The 21,779-nt window shown below is 40.7% G+C and overlaps 1 protein-coding gene across 3 annotated transcripts in view; it reads right to left on the bottom strand.

The window, feature by feature from the left end:
- Positions 1-2,168: 2,168 nt before the first annotated feature.
- LOC126295163 (ankyrin repeat, PH and SEC7 domain containing protein secG-like) overlaps positions 2,169-21,779 on the bottom strand; it is a 64,439-nt gene continuing 44,828 nt past the window's right edge. For all 3 annotated transcript variants that reach the window (XM_049987459.1, XM_049987461.1, XM_049987460.1), the window contains one exon: positions 2,169-4,037. In XM_049987459.1, the coding sequence (XP_049843416.1) occupies positions 3,362-4,037 (676 nt within the window). In that variant the 3' untranslated portion in view covers positions 2,169-3,361. The remainder of the gene's footprint in view (positions 4,038-21,779) is intronic.

The following is a 21,779-nucleotide window of genomic DNA, read 5'->3' as shown; positions in this document are numbered from 1 at the left end:
CCAAATTTATTGCTGAAATTAAAGTGGAATAGACACAGATGCTACCTAAAGTGACATATGAAAATTTGTGCCAGATCACGACTTTAGCATGAATTTTCCACTTATTGTCTGTGTGGCACAAATTTTCATGTGTAGTTTTAGATAGTACGTTTATACCTTCTTAGTTGATTTACAAGTATAAATTTCAGCACGGGAAACTGTAGTTCACCATTTATATATCAGGCTGAGGTGGCTGTGTGTCAAAAATGACAACAATAGTTTATGACTTCACGTTGTCTGTTGTCTTGATTCTGAAACCTGACATTTGAATCTGTCTGGGGAATGTGCTCAGATAGCCTAAGTTGAAATTTAACTGCTCGTGATATGTGGGAAATCCGTGTTGGAGTCCCGGCTTGGCAACGAATTTTCATATGGTGTTTGAGGTAGTACAGCTATAGCTACTAAAGTTAAGTGCAATTCCTGGAGTAAATTTCAATATTTGCAACTTTAGTTCACTAATTTGCTGAAGGCAAATGACATGTTCGTTCATTTGAAAACAACCTGTCTGATGTCCTTCACTGTCATTTTGCATATGTGAGGATGTGCTCCGTCTGTAATGACCTCGTCGCTCACATGTACCCCCAGAAATATGTTAGCATTTAAATGTGGTTTTGTGATCTACATTACCATTGTATAACCTCTCTGAAATCTTTCAGTGACCCCAGATCTCTTCCACATATACGATCTTCATGATTCGTAAACTAAGTATTATGAGTTGTCCCATCGTGACGATCCAAATGAGGGACTATTTAACCTCTGGAATATTTTACCCAAGAAGATGCATCATCATTTAACCATACAGAATAGCTCACTGGAGCCATACTGGCTAATGTTACAAAGCTCAGTCAATCACCCACACTGCTGCCCCTGCAGCTGCTGAAAATGCTGCCTCCCATTTTCATGAACAACATGTTATTTTGGCCTCTACACAGATACCCCTCCATTGTGGGTGCAACTAATATATGGCTAGCTACATCTTTAAGGCACTCAAGCCATTTCAACATGGCAAATTCCAGAGTTTCTGTGGTGATGTAGTATCCTCTGACTTCCATACAATGAGACACAATAGGAATTAGTTACTTGTATAAGTACCTGGTTATAACAGTTTTTAGAAATATGAAATGAAGTGATTACGTATGCTCTGTTGTAGATAAAATGGGGCTCAGGCTTCGGTCCATTGATAGATATTTACAGAAATGTTTGTGTTTTTATAAATCTTGTGAAGGATTTTGTCTGTGAGCTGTGCTTACTTTGAAATGTACTGTGAAGTGTTCTGTTCACCAACTCAGTGCCTCCTCTGTGCAGTGAGTAGCAGTCTATCCTCTCATATTGTTATTAAGACTATTACACACTGTCACTCTAGATTCAGCTTGAACTATTTATAATACACTGGGGCATCAAATTGACAACAATTGCAGATTCCTTGATGGAATGCATAAATGGTTCACAATTAGCTTTAAATTCTGTGAAGTAAGTGAATAAAAACGGTTTACATTACCTGGAAATTGTGCCTTTTCTGTGTACAAGTTAGTGTTTCAGAGGAGGGGTTCATGTGCTGCATATCAAAAAGCTATAATCTAACTTCATTCAATATTAAGAGAAGGATAACTTATTTTGTGTACTTTTTATGTATTTTTTTCGTTTTTCTTCATTCTAAATGTAAACCACTAAATTCAAATTGTGAACGGCCAGGCTAGTGGCCCTACATTCTTCTCTCTGTCAATAGATGGCAGCACTTTTGCCACTCTGATGTACCAATTTCCCTCCTTTTTTACATCCGCTACTCCCTGTTCTGCGTTCATAGGTAGCACAGCGTGTCTAGTACACATCCATCGTGGCACTCGGGGCCACAGCACAGCGTAAGTGTCGTGATTTTATTTCTATATTTCCCTATCTAGACAGTCATCTGTAGTTCTGTCTGGTGTCACTTTTGCATTGACATAGGTTTCACAGCACCTAGCCTGAATGACAGTTTCTAAATGTTTTTTAGAAGTTTTTAGAATTTTTTTTCCATGCGTGTTGCAGCGTGTGAAGATTGTCTCCCATCTTGTGATATTTCCAGTACAATGCCAGAATATGGGCTTATAACAGTCTGAAACCAGTCGTATGAAAATAAAGAAATTTACAACTGAAGTGGTATTTTCAACATATAATTCTTAGTTGCGAATGTTCTTTCAACAGGATTGTTTGTAGTAAAATGCCACATAGAGCAATTGGAACATATTACTGACTTCTGAATTAACGCAAGAGACTCTGTCTGACATCAGCCACCATTAATTTTAATTAAATGTGTCTAGCATATAACGTGATCCCCAATTCTATCAGAAGACTGTTAGCTCACTATGTTACATTCAGCAGCTCATGATAACTGCTATCATTAAAGAAATTAGACATTTATATTTAAAAAATGTCCTAAATAGGAAAGCCTATGTAATGCACCTTAAATTTTCTAATGAACTGACCCATTTTATTTTCGGCGATGCATATGCACATATTTTGTATCTCATTGATTGTCTGAAGGATAATATTATTAGTTCTAATGTCAGGAAGCTGGAGAGATTAGGTGTTAGGTTTGACTCTGCTTCAGAAGTAGCTCCTGAATGTAATTTTAACTTTTACCATACGGTTTAGAACCAAACTAGAATCATTTTTAATCACGAGCAAATGTGTTTTCTAAATAAAGGGCTAGCCCTTAGTCTCAGATCCCCATTTAAACAAAATATGGCATCCTCTTTGGTGGGCCACACTATCGTTGTCCTGGAGCAGGCTAAATCAGATAACACTGCATAGTAGATCATTAAATACTGGCACTGCAAATACTGTTTTCATGTCTAGTCAAAGGTCACGACTATAGTAATGAGTCGTCTTCTGTGCAGCAATCACGGCGACTGTGTGAATGCAGGACATGAATACCGGGTGAGAAATGGAGGTCACAGCTGCAGTCTCGTCATATTTGCAATTGAGAACGCATTTCTTGCAAATTCACAGTAGTTTCTCAATGCACCAGACATGTTCCTATCAAATATCTTTCAGTACTCAGATATAGAGAACTGGTCTTTATCAGTAGCTGGGGCATGTTTCGAATTTTTCCGAATTTTCACGAAAGGAAGCGTGCATCCTGGTGTTTACATTAGTTAGTAGGTATCTCTCATTATTGTTTTTGTTGTGGTGCTAGTAGATTAGATGTAAGCACTATATTAATTTGTGTACAAAGAACAACTGTCAGATTATCTTTTTGTATTCTTTGTTTTAAAAAGAACTAAAATTCAAATGATGAAACTCGTCTGGTTTTGGTCTAGACATATCTGACGGACTTCTAGCTTCATCTTAGCATATCTATCAACTTCTGGAGTTTTTTCAGCCTTGCGAGGTCTAGTGGTGTGTTCCCATCATTATCTCTGGCCTCCCTGTTAGCCCCTGCCTCGAGCAGCAGTGTCGCCACCTCACTGTGGCCCTGCTGGGCCGCATAGTGCAGCGGCGTCATCCCAAATTTATTCACGGCATTGGGGTTGGCTTTAGACGCCAACAGCAGCCGCACCACAGCTGTGTGGCCTTTCCATGCAGAAATGTGCAGAGCTGTGCTCTGCTTCACGTTCCTGGTGTCCACTTCTGCCTTTGCCTCCAGCAGCGTTTTCACAATTTCTGTGTGGCCATATTCTGCCGCATAGTGCATTGCTGTACTCTCATACTGATTCCTGGCATTGAAGTCGGCATTAGACGCTATCAGTAACCGCACCATAGCTGCGTGGCCACTCTCTGCAGCCATTTGCAGCGGCGTGCTCTTCCTATTGTTCCTGGCTTCCACTTGTGCCCCGGCCTCCAGCAGACGTCTCGCCACCTCCACGTGTCCCCGCTTTGCTGCCCAGTGCAAGGCGGTCTCCATGTTCCCGTCCATCGCCTCCACGTCTGCTCCAGCCTTAAGCAGGGCCTGCAGCTCCTCCACTGCCCCTTCCTTAGCTGCTTGTAGCAGCCTCTGGCCCTTCTCTCCAGAAATGCTCCTGCAGAAAAGAAAGAAATTCTTAAACTCTTCAGGAAACACACACACTTGATGAAGAACACTATCACAGAAGCAACACTAAGGCCAGTTCTAAACACACATCTGTGTATTGACAACTGATAAGTCTAAAATCTACAGTTCTCTCCAATAAAAAACTATGCGAAAATCTCTGTATCAGAAGGTATAGATTTGCAATGGTACCCTCCTCTCAATATGTTCATCTGCTGTCTAATTTGAATTGCTATATTCTGTCTTTCAGGATGTTCACAATCCTGACAGTGAGTTGCTTTGACCTCAGGATGTTATTGTTAATCCTTAATTGCTCTGCAATGAAAGAGCTGGTTCATGCAGCTGATACTGATCTTTCGAATACAGCAATCCCTTCCCACACTGATACGTAGGACACACAGAACGAATCACATCTCCAGATATTTAAAGAAACTTTACTGTCATGGCATAAGAACATCAGCCCACATACTTACAAATTTACTGACAGACTAATCAAACAGAGAATTAGTATGTCTAACAGGAAACCATTTGCCGGAAACATTTCAGAAGCAGCAATGATGGTAACTAGATTTCCTGGGCTACATACACAAATATGCTGATTACTACATGCACACTGGCAGAGATAAACATCCTTGCATGTATAACCAATACACACACACACACACATATGAGAGTAAATTAATGTGTCATGCAACTGTCCCGATTGCCATAGGAAATACTGCTCCAACTAAATCTTGGTTCCCTGAATATCCTGTAGTCAACACACCATGTTATTTGCAAGTGACAGACTCCCTACAAAGAGCTTAACGGATAGTACCTCGATACTCATAGAAGAAGATTCATGTTGCAAATGCCCAGCAGCTAGAAATAACGAATTCTTTGTGGAGTAATTACAATTAAAAACAAATTCATTCTGTTTTTCTGCCAAGTGGCATATTACAGCTGATAATTTCAATATCCATCCATCGATCAGGTACTTACTATCTTCTTCTGTAAACGTTATGCGCATATGGAGGTACTAATGTGGCTGTTTCAACTGAAAATTGCACAGTGCATACACAAAAATGAATCTTAGTGTTCTGAAAACTGTGTCAAATGTGTCTTGATCTTTCCTATATAATGGTGAGACATTAAACGTGTTTACTGCACTACTGTACAGCGGTTAACAGTCTGGAAGTGGTTTCCACCTCCACAGCTCTTTCTTGGGAGTGGCCTTGGTGGAGACAGTGGGTCTTTGCCGGCATCTAGAGAGTGTTCCTCACTTTGGAAACCTGGAGTCCTGTTAATGTATTGTTCAACTGCGTTTAATCTTACTGACAACACACATCCATGGGGAATCGTGCATGTTATCGATAATGGTGTTGTAATATAGCTGTACAACTAATTCTGGATGCCTTATCTATTGTAATGTTGTAGACTGTGATTTAAGAATTGAGGTGAGATATGAAATATGTCTGTACATTCTGCCAATAAATCTGTCTTGCTGCTAACTATGGTGATACTGAGTTTTTATGGTACTAATTCGTTTTCAGAAGCAGTTTTAATCTCACATTTACTAGTCATGCCAGAAGTTGTAATCAGCAAATATTATCAATCTACAGTCGTACAGTGATGATCTGGTTTAGTATTTTGTCATGACCACTCCAAGATTGTCAATAAGATCTCTAGGAAATACTAGTTTGGCCAAAAGTTAATTATGTGTGCAGGTAAACTCTGTGCTAACTGTCATCAATAGCTATTCAATAAATGCAAAGGTATACTATCAATGCTGGATGCTGTGTCTTTGAAGACGATTTATCTCGCCAATTTCTTGTTTGGTACAAGTATTCACATATAGGGTGGTAGATCACCTAAAGTGTGTTCACTAATTTCATCCTTGATCTGGCAATGCATTCTGTCCTTGCTCATTAACTGTTCTTTTGTGGGTCCTGATTTCCTTTTTATTCTTTGTGTAATATGTACTCTATGGTTTATATTGAGTGTAATTCTATCCAACACACAGTAACTTGTAAATATTAGATGTGCTATATTTATATAATTCTATGTCAGACACAATAACTTGTAAACATTAGAAGTGTTATATTTGTGTAATTCTATCCCACACACACTAACTTGTAAATATTAGATGTGTTAAATTTATTATTACAAACTCTTTCCAGTTAATCATCTCAAAGTTGCTTTTTGTGCTACATCACTTTAGGCACATGCCATGAAGACCCATGTAATGACATTCTGTGATTTTCTTAATCTACCCTTTGTTTGCTGTGTCACACGTGTGTCACCATTTAACCCTCAAAACACTCGTGTAGGAGGGGTGAAACACACTTCTGCCTTGATTTCTTTTATAGCAGTGGGTAGTTCCTAATTTGATAATCACGTTACGCAATTCCCATAAATTATGGGATGATGGTCTAGAGGTGTGGAGATGCCACCTGGTAATGTCCTGGGAGTGTTATATTGTGCTCAGATCAGCCGAATTTCGTGGCCAAGTCATCGACATGAGTTTCCTATTATGCTCATCAAATCTGTATACCATGATTATGCTCATGTGAAACTAACAGTTATCCAAAACTGGTGGACAGAAGATCACTCCCATTTTCCTGAAATCACTGCAGCATTCATCAGTCGTAGTGACAGGGACAATTATCCTCCTGGAAGATGCGATCACTATCAAGAGACACACAAAGAATTCAAGCATGCAGCTGGTGTGCAGTAATGATCACATAGTTCACAGCCGCTTTGATACCTCTGATTAGGGTTTACAGGACCCAAGAAAATCCACAAGAATGCCTCTCACAGTACAATACTTCTCTCAGAGTCCTGCATCTGTGGCACAAGTGTGCAGTCACTCACCTGGATGATGGCGTATCCAGACATGGCCATGGACACGAAGCAACAAGAAACGTCATTCATCTATGAAGGCGGTACCTTCACATTGATACACATCTGTGTTTCTATCTCGATGATAGAAACACAGCCCTATCTCGATTTTCTGTGTAAAGTATGGATAAAAAATGTAATGTATTAAGTTATTTAAGGAATAATGCAATGAAGTAGCTATGAGCTACATTCTATTTCTATTAACAAATTTACAAACATAAGTGTATTTATCATGTAAAGCTAAAATTCATGTGTTCCACGTATCAAATGCCTAGACGGTATTTAATGTGTATAATACCAGGTGTATGTATCTAAGGTATCACAAAGAATATACCGTAACTTCCAACAATGGGGCAAACAAACAGCTGCTCATTGTTATGTAGTGTCCTGACTTGGGATACTTCCAGTAATATACTCACACACACACAAACACAGTAAACATACATAAGCACAAACCATTTCAGATGAGAATAGCTCGAGGCTCTCCCGATACCTTTTCACCAGAAATAGGTAGAAACAGGGCATTACCAACCAACATGCTACATAGGCTTTATTACACAGCCAGATAGAGTACATCACTTCCCTCTACATATTGCAAATTATTTTCACCACACTCATTGTATAACATTTTTATTTTTTATTTATTTATTTTTTTGACATTTGCATTGTACAAATTATATTCTTATCAACTAGGCAGAGACAAATTATATAGAATCATTTTAACAATTGTTAAGCACTCAATTCGCTGTAGCCTTAGAGAGATATTTATATATTATGTTCTTTCTATTATTTAAAAAAGCATTAACAACTGTATACCAATAACATTGTAATAATGAGAAGTGTTTGCTGTTCGATTTATAAGCATCCGACCTACCTTACATTTCAAGGCAGTGGGTTGATCTGTACTGTTAATGAAATAAATAAATAAATATCTCGATGATCTTGTGCTCGCTCAAGTCATAGCTGACGACGTCATTGGGTCAATGGGGAACTCTCAGAGGTGGTGTGTTACAGAGTCCTGTGTTTCATCAACAAGTACTTGAAAATGTGCTTCAAATCACTGTGCCTATATCAGCACTGAGCTCCATCCTCAGATGTGCCACAAACTGCCGCCTATGCTGATTTACAGAATGGATAAGGCTCTGATATCCATGTTCTCTGACATGAAATATAGATACAAATTCTTGTCCCCTACTCTTGGTTTCACCGTCTGGCAACGACTTTCATTGGCTGCTTACAACAGTTGCACATCAACTGTCGAGCCCTTTTCCCCGACGCCAGGCCGTCACAATTTGCCCTTAGTCAGAGTCTGTTAGATCATTAGATTTCCTCATTTGAGGCCCATACCGTTTCTAGATCTTCCACTCATCTCTCTTTTGCTTACACACATTCTTTATCAGGTCGCGTGTCCATAACTCCAACATGTTGCATTTCATATTAAGGTCTCATCAGAATTTATTCTTGTCATGGACTGTTGCGTAAGTATAATGAGGTGCAGTACTGTGCATGTCCGAAGCATTCACCTCTTTCATAAAATTAAAATTTGGCTTCTACACAACTTTACAATTAAAATGTTCCCGTAATGACAGCGAAGGGGCAAAAAAATATGCACCAACAACAGGTCCTTTGGCCATGCCACTGCATCTTTTCGATTTTTAAGAAATGCTGATGTTTTACAGTTTACTCCATCACCAAATTGAATAGTTTTCCCATTCTTGTCACTTACATTATGTACTGTGTCATCACCAAGTATTTAGATTTTGTTGATTTCTACTTCCTGTAAAAAAAATTTATATTATTCTAGTCTGAAAGACAGTTTTCAGAGTTTGTAATTTTACTTATGACCGTGTACAGTTTATGTTTAAAGTACAGTGTGTTTGAAAAAGAATTTCCTAGTTCAAATGTGTCCTAGAATCTGTACAAAGACATACACTAGTTTGTGCTGTTTGATTCATCAACTCTCCCAAGTTTGGCTCCTCTGCAGTTAGCAGGTCTGTTTGATCTTAAGATGGCAGCACTGCTATTTTCCCCTCTGTTCCCTCAGTTCAGTCCACGCATTCACTGAGACATGTTGACAGAGCACGCCTTTCCCAAATGGACTATACTGAGGTGGAAAAGGGGCTTGTGTTTTTCCAACAAGATGGCGCCCCACCTCATCACAGTAACTGTGTGTGTGTGTGGCTCATGTTGCTCGCTGTCCAGGAACGTGGATAGGATAGGCAGGGCTGGCCTGATGCCTTGGGTACCACGAAGCCCAGACTTAAACCCACTGGACTTTTTCTTTTGGAGAGACATAACAAATGTAGTGTACTGGAAAAAATCTTCGAGGCGGATGGGAGTTACACCTGAAATGTTGCTCAATACGTGGCGAGAAGTGGAATATCGTCTTGACGTGGGTAGGGCAACATATGGATCCCACGTTGAAGCCTGCTAACATTAAATAAAACTTGAAGGAATTCTCTTTCATGATATGTACTTATTGATGTAATTTTTCATTGATTTCCCCATTAAATTTATATTTAAAACTATGGAGTTCTTTTTCCAACACCATTAATTGTATTTAGCCTTAGTCAGGCACTGACCTTTTTTTGTGTAAGTTCTGTTATATGTCCCCACATCAGGCAACTGCATATCAAAGAAGGAAATCATTTTCTTTACCTTGTAAGTCGTTTTTCGTATTTATATGCCTATGTACTATTTCTAAACAGACGTCTTGTTGTCTTTACTGACAAATTTTTAGCTTTGTATTTCACATATTGTCCTACTTTGTTATATTTTTTGCTCTAACACTTTTACTTCTTCCTGTGCTTGTACATTTATCACGTTTTTCAGTTGTTGATAAACGGCTGTGGTTCTCTGCTGCAGCATCTTTTCACACTCTATATTGATGTACCTTGAAAAGTTCTTTCCTTCCCATGTCATATTTCTGATTCTATTCCTCTACTGGTTTTTATTTTATGTAATGTTCCTTTCCCTCTAGAGGTTCTACTACATTATATTTTAGTATGTGCTACACAATTTAACCCATTTCCTGGTCACACTCCATTGAACGTTACTCACTGCATTTGTGGATATACATGTTGGTGTGTCATCTTTCTTGGAAAGTGATCTCCACTTTGATCTGTCTGCTTATTCTTCAGTGGCACCGTCTTGTGGCTGGTTGTTAACATGCACATCTTCATGTGTCACATGATTCACATTACTTTAATACATCAAATGTAGCAGATACTTCTCAGGCTCCTATTCTTGACATAATTTCAGAATAAGTGTTGTGTCTTCCATGATTATCTGCAACAGTGAGTAAACTTTTTTGTCAGCCTATACCATATGAGGGTTTTATATGTACATTTGACCCAGGGTCATGTCTGACACTAACTATGTTGGAACACATATTGTGGATTATGTGCTCAAGTTGTGATTATGTCCAAGGTGATAGAGAATTCCACTGAGGATGCTAAGTGTTCCTGATAACGGAGATTGGCACTGGTCACAATGTCATAGTAAACCATTTATAATGCTTATCGTGCTTCCAAGGAACTGGCCTTGTGGATTTTTGTGGAATTGATTACTTTTCAACATTCTCTCTGCAAGTTCTTAACACAAAATTGTTACAGGTGGCATTTTATTGCACTGTGTTGTTCCGCAAGCACAAAAGCTGAAGTGTATCAGTGTTATTATTGGCGGGACAAGCAAGAACCAAGAGGAAAGACTGAAGTCATATGGAAGTATTTGACTCGGCAACAAAACACTGATGGAAGGGAAGACAGATTGCTTTACTTGATTCATGTTGGTTGTATACTGTTTTTCTTTCTATATGCCTAATTGCAAGATTTCTTTTGTTCATACTGTTTCTGTAGAAGAACTGATTTTAATGCACCATAATTAAATGCTATTCTGTCTTCTATGCAGTGCTGTTAATGGTCTGATTGAACAGACATACAAAGTGGGTGACACTAGCATAGGGGAGTTGTTCTGTAACATTCTGTATTGTTAGCAAGTTTCGTTATTCAGGAGTCGCCAAGGAGGGCTTTGAGTAAATTTTCTTATTGCCAGCTGGCGATTTTTCATGAAATTCCAGTTTATACTTAATAATTTTTTCCTCCCCCCATGAACCATGGACCTTACCGTTGGTGGGGAGGCTTGCGTGCCTCAGCGATACAGATAGCCGTACCGTAGGTGCAACCACAACGGAGGGGTATCTGTTGAGAGGTCAGACAAACGTGTGGTTCCTGAAGAGGGGCAGCAGCCTTTTCAGTAGTTGCAGGGGCAACAGTCTGGATGATTGACTGATCTGGCCTTGTAACAATAACCAAAACGGCCTTGTTGTGCTGGTACTGCAAACGGCTGAAAGCAAGGGGAAACTACAGCTGTAATTTTTCCCGAGGGCATGCAGCTTTACTGTATGATTAAATGATGATGGCGTCCTCTTGGGTAAAATATTCGGGAGGTAAAATAGTGCCCCATTCGGATCTCCGGGCGGGGACTACTCAAGAGGATGTCGTTATAAGGAGAAAGAAAACAGGCATTCTATGGATCGGAGCGTGGAATGTCAGATCCCTTAATCGGGCAGGTAGGTTAGAAAATTTAAAAAGGGAAATGGATAGGTTAAAGTTAGATATAGTGGGAATTAGTGAAGTTCGATGGCAGGAGGAACAAGACTTTTGGTCAGGTGACTACAGGGTTATAAACACAAAATCAAATAGGGGTAATGCAGGAGTAGGTTTAATAATGAATAGGAAAATAGGAATGCGGGTAAGCTACTACAGACAGCATAGTGAACGCATTATTGTGGCCAAGACAGACACGAAGTCCATGCCTACTACAGTAGTACAAGTTTATATGACGACTAGCTCTGCAGATGACGAAGAAATTGAAGAAATGTATGATCAAATCAAAGAAATTATTCAGATAGTGAGGGGAGACGAAAATTTAGTTGTCATGGGTGACTGGAATTCGGTAGTAGGAACAGGGAGAGAAGGAAACATAGCAGGTGAATATGGATTGGGGGTTAGAAATGAAAGAGGAAGCCGCCTGGTAGAATTTTGCACAGAGCACAACTTAACCACAGGTAACACTTGGTTTAAGAATCATAAAAGAAGGCTGTATACATGGAAGAAGCCTGGAGATACTGACAGGTTTCAGATAGATTATATAATGGTAAGACAGAGATTTAGGAACCAGGTTTTAAATTGTAACACATTTCCAGTGGCAGATGTGGACTCTGACCACAATCTATCGGTTATGACCTGTAGATTAAAAGTGAAGAAACTGCAAAAAGGTGGAAATCTAAGGAGATGGGACCTGGATAAACTGAAAGAACCAGAGGTTGTACAGAGTTTCAGGGAGAGCATAAGGGAGCAATTGACAGGAATGGGGGAAAGAAATACAGTAGAAGAAGAATGGGTAGCTTTGAGGGATCAAGTAGGTAAAAAGACGAATGCTAGTAGAAATCCTTGGGTAACAGAAGAAATATTGAATTTAATTGATGAAAGGAGAAAATATAAAAATGCAGTAAATGAAGCAGGCAAAAAGGAATACAGACGTCTCAAAAATGAGATCGACAGGAAGTGCAAAACGGCTAAGCAGGGATGGCTAGAGGACAAATGTAAGCATGTAGAGGCTTATCTCACTAGGGGTAAGATAGATACTGCCTACAGGAAAATTAAAGAGACCTTTGGAGATAAAAGAACCACTTGTATGAATATCAAGAGCTCAGATGGAAACCCGGTTCTAAGCAAAGAAGAGAAAGCAGAAAGGTGGAAGGAGTATATAGAGGGTCTATACAAGGGTGATGTACTTGAGGACAATGTTATGGAAATGGAAGAGGATGTAGATGAAGACGAAATGGGAGATACGATACTGTGTGAAGAGTTTGACAGAGCACTGAAAGACCTGAGTCGAAACAAGGCCCCCGGAGTAGACAACATTCCATTGAAACTACTGACGGCCTTGGGAGAGCAAGTCCTGACAAAACTCTACCATCTGGTGAGCAAGATGTATGAGACAGGCGAAATACCCTCAGACTTCAAGAAGAATATAAGAATTCCAATCCCAAAGAAAGCAGGTGTTGATAGATGTGAAAATTACCGAACTACCAGTTTAATAAGTCACAGCTGCAAAATACTAACGTGAATTCTTTACAGACGAATGGATAAACTGGTAGAAGCCGACCTCGGGGAAGATCAGTTTGGATTCCGTAGAAATGTCGGAACACATGAGGCAATACTGACCTTACGACGTATCTCAGACGCTAGATTAAGGAAGGGCAAACCTACGTTTCTAGCATTTGTAGACTTAGAGAAGGCTTTTGACAATGTTGACTGGAATACTGTCTTTCTAATTCTGAAGGTGGCAGGGGTAAAATACAGGGAGCTAAAGGCTATTTACAATTTGTACAGAAACCAGATGTCAGTTATAAGAGTCGAGGGACATGAAAGGGAAGCAGTGGTTGGGAAGGGAGTGAGACAGGGTTGTAGTCTCTCCCCGATGTTATTCAATCTGTATATTGAGCAAGCAGTGAAGGAAACAAAAGAAAAATTCGGAGTAGGTATTAAAATCCATGGAGAAGAAATAAAAAACTTTGAGGTTCCCCGATGACATTGTAATTCTGTCAGAGAGAGCAAAGGACTTGGAAGAGCAGTTGAACGGAATGGATAGTGTCTTGAAAGGAGGATATAAGATGAACATCAACAAAAGCAAAATGAGGATAATGGAATGTAGTCGAATTACGTCGTGTGATGTTGAGGGTATTAGATTAGGAAATGAGACACTTCAAGTAGTAAAGGAGTTTTGCTATTTGGGGAGCAAAATAACTGATGATGGTCGAAGTAAAGAGGATATAAAATGTAGACTGGCAATGGCAAGGAAAGCGTTTCTGAAGAAGAGAAATTTGTTAACATCGAGTATATATATAAGTCTCAGGAAGACATTTCTGAAAGTATTTGTACGGAGTGTAGCCATGTATGGAAGTGAAACATGGACGATAAATAGTTTGGACAAGAAGAGAATAGAAGCTTTCAAAATGTGGTGCTACAGAAGAATGCTGAAGATTAGATGGGTACACCACATAACTAATGAGGAAGTATTGAATAGGATTGGGGAGAAGAGAAGTTTGTGGCACATCTTGACCAGAAGAAGGGATCGGTTGGTAGGACATGTTCTGAGGCATCAAGAGATCACCAATTTAGTATTGGAGGGCAGCGTGGAGGGTAAAAATCGTAAAGGGAGACCAAGAGATGAATACACTACGCAGATTCAGAAGGATGTAGGTTCCAGTGGGTACTGGGAGATGAAGAGGCTTGCACAGGATAGAGTAGCATGGAGAGCTGCATCAAACCAGTCTCAGGACTGAAGATCACAACAACAACTTAATAATTGGAATATTTTCTTAATTTACATTTGCATATTATTTCAGAGCCTGATGTCTGCAAGTCTGTTGTTTAGTGCGGATGAGTTTACTGGTTTTTCTTTCAGAGATTATTGTGAGTTGAATTTTTATTAATTTTTTGGATTGTCTCTGTTTTTCTTAAATACATGTATATAAAAGGTAAAGATCCGCTAACCCTAAATGAGTCATCCCGCTCTTGACTTCCAGCCTCCTATTACATTTTTGGTAAGTAGTGCATTCTTGAAGTTAAGTAGTGGATTGTAATTAATTTGTATTTTCCACAATGTCTGGTGTTGTCAAGGATCTGGCTTGTCGGAGGCGAGGTGAGCTTGTTTACAAATTGGAGCGACATGGGCTGGAGTCATGGGGTATGGTCCAGTAGTTGATTCAACAAGTATGTCAGCACAGTCATAGGCAAGTGGTACATAAAGTTATCGTACCTAATGAAAGCAGTTTGCCCCTGCTGCCATTTGTGCCACATTGGTAGAAATCATAGAAATGATTCAGGATAGTAGCAGAGTGTCAGTATAGGTCCACTTGGATCATTATATTGATAGCCTGAACGACTTGGTCGGTGTTAACGCGCAACAGGTGAAGGAAATACGGGATTATATTGTGGCGATTAAAGAACGGTATAGGAAAAATGATGGAGACCTGGGTGTGAATTAGAAAAGTAATTTAGCCGTCCATGATGGAGAAAAGAGCGAAAGATTTAGGTGCCTTTGTTGTTCAAATATTTTTTATGAATTCCCAGTAGGAGGGAATTTAAGTGTCTACAAGACGCAGGCAAAATTCTGACAGTCCTTGTGACCGAAAGTGGATGGGAGGATAGCCAGCTGCCAGGTATGTGCTATGACCAAGGCAGCTCAGGATACCAGGGTTGGTAAATTCGCGTCTAAACCCACAAAGAAAGCTTCCCACCAAATGTATATCAATTTTGCTGCCCCGTTACCAAGGTCTAAGAAGGGGAATAGAAACATTTTCGTGTGTACTGATGCGTGTACTAGATTTATGTGATTGCTGTCAATCAGAGGTGCAACGCCCTGAGCAGTTACCCAGAATTTAGTCCAGTATTTATAGGACTTTCTGGCCGCCACAGTCAATGGTCACCGATAATGCAAGGCTGAGGCGTTTTGATTTGATTTTCACAGGGAAGCCAAAACAACTTTGGTCTAACCCGTCACTACCTGCATCAAAACCGAGTTAATTGTGTGGTATCGCTCTCTGTGTAACTAGTAAAACCAACTAGGGTCCTTAAATAGTGCAAGGAGTCCCTTTACCAGTTTTTTGTTAGACATAATTTCTTCAGCCCCCCCCCCCCCCCCCATGAACCATGGACCTTGCCGTTGGTGGGGAGGCTTGCGTGCCTCAGCGATACAGATGGCCGTACCGTAGGTGCAACCACAACGGAGGGGTATCTGTTGAGAGGCCAGACAAACGTGTGGTTCCTGAAGAGGGGCAGCATCCTTTTCAGTAGTTGCAGGGGCAACAGTCTGGATGATTGACTGATCTGGCCTTGCAACATTAACCAAAACGGCCTTGCTGTGCTGGTACTGCGAACGGCTGAAAGCAAGGGGAAACTACAGCCGTAATTTTTCCCGAGGACATGCAGCTTTACTGTATGATTAAATGATGATGGCTTCCTCTTGGGTAAAATATTCCGGAGGTCAAATAGTCCCCCATTCGGATCTCCGGGCGCGAACTACTCAGGAGGATGTCGTTATCAGGAGAAAGAAAACTGGCGTTCTACGGATCGGAGCGTGGAATGTCAGATCCCTTAATCGGGCAGGTAGGTTAGAAAATTTAAAAAGGGAAATGGAAAGGTTAAAGTTAGATATAGTGGGAATTAGTGAAGTTCGGTGGCAGGAGGAACAAGATTTCTGGTCAGGTGACTACAGGGTTATAAACACAAAATCAAATAGTGGTAATGCAGGAGTAGGTTTAATAATGAATAGGAAAATAGGAATGCGGGTAAGCTACTACAAACAGCATAGTGAACGCATTATTGTGGCCAAGATAGATACGAAGCCCACACCTACTACAGTAGTACAAGTTTATATGCCAACTAGCTCTGCAGATGATGAAGAAATTGAAGAAAAGTACGATGAAATAAAAGAAATTGTTCAGATAGTGAAGGGAGACTAAAATTTAATAGTAATGGGTGACTGGAATTCGGTAGTAGGAACAGGGAGAGAAGGAAACATAGTAGGTGAATATGGATTGGGGCTAAGAAATGAAAGAGGAAGCCACCTAGTAGAATTTTGCACGGAGCACAACTTAATCATAGCTAACACTTGGTTTAAGAATCATGAAAGAAGGTTGTATATGTGGAAGAACCCTGGAGATACTAAAAGGTATCAAATAGATTATATAATGGTAAGACAGAGATTTAGGAACCAGGTTTTAAGTTGTAAGACATTTCCAGTGGCAGATGTGGACTCGGACCACAATCTATTGGTTATGACCTGTAGATTAAAACTGAAGAAACTGCAAACATGTGGGAAATTAAGGAGATGGGACCTGGATAAACTGAAAGAACCAGAGGTTGTACAGAGTTTCAGGGAGAGCATAAGGGGACAATTGACAGGAATAGGGGAAAGAAATACAGTAGAAGAAGAATGGGTAGCTCTGAGGGATGAAGTAGTGAAGGCAGCAGAGGATAAAGTAGATAAAAAGACGAGGGCTGCTAGAAATCCTTGGGTAACAGAAGAAATATTGAATTTAATTGATGAAAGGAGAAAATATAAAAATGCAGTAAATGAAGCAGGCAAAAAGGAATACAGACGTCTCAAAAATGAGATCGACAGGAAGTGCAAAATGGCTAAACAGGGATGGCTAGAGGACAAATGTAAGGATGTAGAGGCTTATCTCACTAGGGGTAAGATAGATACTGCCTACAGGAAAATTAAAGAGACCTATGGAGAGAAGAGAACCACGTGTATGAATATCAAGAGCTCAGATGGCAACCCAGTTCTAAGCAAAGAAGGGAAGGCAGAAAGATGGAAGGGGTATATAGAAGGTTTATACAAGGGTGATGTACTTGAGGACAATATTATGGAAATGGAAGAGGATGTAGATGAAGACAAAATCGGAGGTACGATACTGTGTGAAGAGTTTAACAGAGCACTGAAAGACCTGAGTCGAAACAAGGCCCCCGGAGTAGACAACATTCGATTAGAACTACTGACGGCCTTGGGAAACCCAGTCATGACAAAACTCTACCAGCTGGTGAGCAAGATTTATGAGACAGGCGAAATACCCTCAGACTTCAAGAAGAATATAATAATTCCAATCCCAAAGAAAGCAGGTGCTGACAGATGTGAAAATTACCCAACTATCAGTTTAATAACTCACAGCTGCAAAATACTAACGCGAATTCTTTACAGACTAATGGAAAAACTGGTAGATGCCGACCTCGGGGAGGATCAGTTTGGATTCCGTCGAAATGTTGGAACACGTGAGCTAATACTGACCTTACGACTTATCTTAGAAGAATGGATAAGAAAAGGCAAACCTACGTTTCTAGCATTTGTAGACTTGGAGAAGGCTTTGACAATGTTGACTGGAATACTCTTTTTCAAATTCTAAAGGTGGCAGGGGTAAAATACAGGGAGCGAAAGGCTATTTACAATTTGTACAGAAACCAGATGGCAGTCATGAGAGTCGAGGGGCATGAAAGGGAAGCAGTGGTGGGGAAAGGAGTGAGACAGGGTTGTAGCCTCTCCCCGATGTTATTCAATCTGTATATTGAGCAAGCAGTAAAGGAAACAAAAGAAAAATTTGGAGTAGGTATTAAAATTCATGGAGACGAAGTAAAAACTTTGAGGTTCACCGATGACATTGTAATTCTGTCAGAGACGGCAAAGGACTTGGAAGAGCAGTTGAACGGAATGGATAGTGTCTTGAAAGGAGGATATAAGATGAACATCAACAAAAGCAAAACGAGGATAATGGAATGTAGTCAAATTAAATCGGGTGATGCTGAGGGAATTAGATTAGGAAATGAGACACTTCAAGTAGTAAAGGAGTTTTGCTATTTAGGAAGTAAAATAACTGATGATGGTCGAAGTAGAGAGGATATAAAATGTAGACTGGCAATGGCAAGGAAAGCGTTTCTGAAGAAGAGAAATTTGTTAACATCGAATATAGATTTATGTATCAGGAAGTCGTTTCTGAAAGTATTTGTTTGGAGTGTAGCCATGTATGGAAGTGAAACATGGACGATTACTAGTTTGGACAAGAAGAGAATAGTAGCTTTCGAAATGTGGTGCTACAGAAGAATACTGAAGATAAGGTGGATAGATCACGTAACTAATGAGGAGGTATTGAATAGCATTGGGGAGAAGAGAAGTTTGTGGCACAACTTGACTAGAAGAAGGGATCGGTTGGTAGGACATGTTTTGAGGCATCAAGGGATCACAAATTTAGCGTTGGAGGGCAGCGTGGAGGGTAAAAATCGTAGAGGGAGACCGAGAGATGAGTACACTAAGCAGATTCAAAAGGATGTGGGTTGCAGTAGGTACTGGGAGATGAAGCAGGTTGCACAGGATAGAGTAGCATGGAGAGCTGCATCAAACCAGTCTCAGGACTGAAGACTACAACAACAACAATTTCTTCAGGTCTAGTTTTCCCGAAGATTCTGTATCTTTTACTCTCCAATGCCATGTATTCGAAAATTAGATGTGATGCAGTTTCTTCACCCTTATCAAAAATCCTACATTTATGGTCTTCTTCCATTATACCCAATGTGTGTAGGTGGTTTTTAAAATTCACATGGGCGGTCATTAGTCCAGTCATGAGTTTGATCTCTGTCCTGTTCAATCCCAGGATTACAGAGCTTCTTTCAAAATATGACTTGGACGTCATTACCTTACCATATTTTTGTTTATGGATCTTGCTCCAGTATTCTACGTGCTGCTTCCTAAGCCAGTTAAATAGTTCTAGTTTGACCATATCCTTAGTGATTGTCAGGACAGGTTCCAATCCAATAAATGAAGTCATTGCCCAAATCCTGGCCAGCTATCGGTTGAGGCGTTTGTGTAGTTCTCTTTAGGGATGGGGTAAAAACACGTTCCCACAACTTCACATTACCCCAAACCCATCTTTTGCTGAATGCCTCAATCATAATGTTAGATTTACATTGATTGTGTGTCATCACAAGGGCCAGAGCAACTCGGATCGTTCACTGTGATAATTGGGGCTATGGCCCTCAATACAGCATTCTGTGAAACACATAAGTCAACACTGGCCTAAGTGCCTTCGGGTATGAGGTGGCAACTCCACTGTGCAATTTGTGGGCATTAGAGGACCTGTTGCCTAAAGGAAAGACTCCACAGCAGTAGAGGACAACCAGGAAGAACACCCAGGCAATACACTTAAATAAGGAACGCAATTCTTAACAAGTTGGGGATGAGGTCCACGTTAAGAATTTTCAGAGGAATATTAAGTCAGCTGATAGTATTACTAAGAATTTGTTGGCCTGGTATAGGGGACCATTCTTACTCTAGGGTTATCTTACCCTTATAACATTGCTGCCAACGGCCTTGCTGCAGTGGTACCACCAGTTCCAGCCAGATCATCAAAGTTAAGCACTGTCAGGCTGGGCTAGCACTTGGATGGGTAACCATCTGGTCTGTCAAACACTGTTAGCAAGCGAGGTGCACTCAGACCTTGTGAGGCAAACTGGGGAGCTACTCGATTGAGAAGTAGCGGCTCCGGTCTCATAAACGGACATACAGCCAGGAGAGCAGTGTGCTGATCACCTGCCCCTCCATATCCATATCCAGTGACGATTGTGGGCTTAGGATGACACGGCGGCTGGTCGGTACCATTGGGCCTTCCAACACCTGTTTGGACGAAGTTATAACAGTGCTGCTACAAGAACTGCACACTTGTCAGGAGCTAAGGGCCCATCTCTGTCCGATTAAGACAGATACCAAGGAAATCAGATCGTGTCCCACACTGACAGAGGACGTGGCATTTTGCTGGCAGGAATCGTGCTGGTGTACGCGAGGTGGCATGGGAGGTGTGCATTGAGGCGATGTGGGTGTTGAGATGGTGCACTTGACATCAGTTACCATGGCACCATGGATGCAAGACTACCCACGTTTGGCAGCAACTGGATTGGAACACGCACTGTGGATTGCGTACCCAAGCTGTGATTATGTCCCAAGGGATTTTCAACGCCACTGAGCACTCTAAGCGTTTCTGATGTTGGAGGCAGGCATTAGTCGTTGTGTCATAGTAAACTATTTATAGTGCTTATCGTGTTTCCAGCGAAGTACCCTTGTGGATTACTGTGGAACTACCTTTTAACATTGTCCCTGCAAGTCGTTAACGTGAGTTTGTTGTAAGTGGCATTTTATTGCACTGCGTTGGTCTGCAAGCACTAAAGCAAATATGTATCAGAGTGTTATTATTGACAGGAGAAGCAAGAATCAAGAAGAAAAACTGATGTTGTATGGAAGAATTTGACTCAGTGGAAACACACCGATACTAGGGAAAAGATGATGCTTTATTTCAATTATTTATTGCACATTAACTAAACATTGTACACATGTCATACATATTGTATTTTGAAGACAAACTCTCAAAATCTTGCACAAACATTCGATATGTGAACCATGAGTGACCTGGCAGATGTCAATACGGTAATCGAATTCTTGCCATACCTGTCCCAGCATGGCAATCACTTCCTGTATTCCTCTCGAAGCTCTGCTACATCACGTAGTAGAGGCGGCACATACACCAGATCTTTAATGTGTCCCCACAGAAAAAAGTCACAGGCAGTGAGATCGGGTGATCAGGGAGGCCATTTCATGAAACAGCAGTCACCTTCTGTGGCACGCCGATCCATCGATGCAGCTGCTCCGTGTTCAGGTACCCACGAACTCATGATAAAAATGGGGTGGGGTCCCATCCTACTGAAACATGAACGGAGAGTACGACTGCATTTGAGGCATCATCCATTGCTGCAACAGGTCCAAGTAGGGATGTATAGTGACAGTGCTCTCGGGGAAGATGAATGACCCGTACAGTTTTTGACATGGCAAGGCATAAAAATCATTTACCTTTGGGGAATCGGGCTCAAATCCAATGAATTGCGTGGATGCTTTGTACCCCCAGATTCGACAGTTATTCCCCTTCAGTTTCCCATTAGCGTGAAAAGTGGCTTCGTCACTAAAGATTAAGCGATCAGCAATGCCATCCCCATCCTTATTCAGTTGTAGCAACTGCGAACAAAACTCAAAATGCTTGTCTTTGTCATCGCCATTGAGCTTCCTGCACGAGTTACAATTTGAATAGTTTCATAGACAGCTTCTGTCACAGGGCTTCCCACACTCTCACTGCCGCCATTTCAAGCTCATGCGATGCACGACGCACTGATTTCTCTGGACTCCTTACGAGTGTCTCTCGTACGTGCTCCACATTCACTTCACCCACACTGCGATGTCTGCTTCTCTTTGC

The sequence above is a fragment of the Schistocerca gregaria genome, chromosome 11 (assembly GCF_023897955.1).
Source record: "Schistocerca gregaria isolate iqSchGreg1 chromosome 11, iqSchGreg1.2, whole genome shotgun sequence".
In the NCBI taxonomy this organism is placed as follows: domain Eukaryota; kingdom Metazoa; phylum Arthropoda; class Insecta; order Orthoptera; family Acrididae; genus Schistocerca; species Schistocerca gregaria.
The sequence above is the reverse complement of the archived record's forward strand: the minus strand, read 5'-3'. Positions and strand labels throughout refer to the sequence as shown.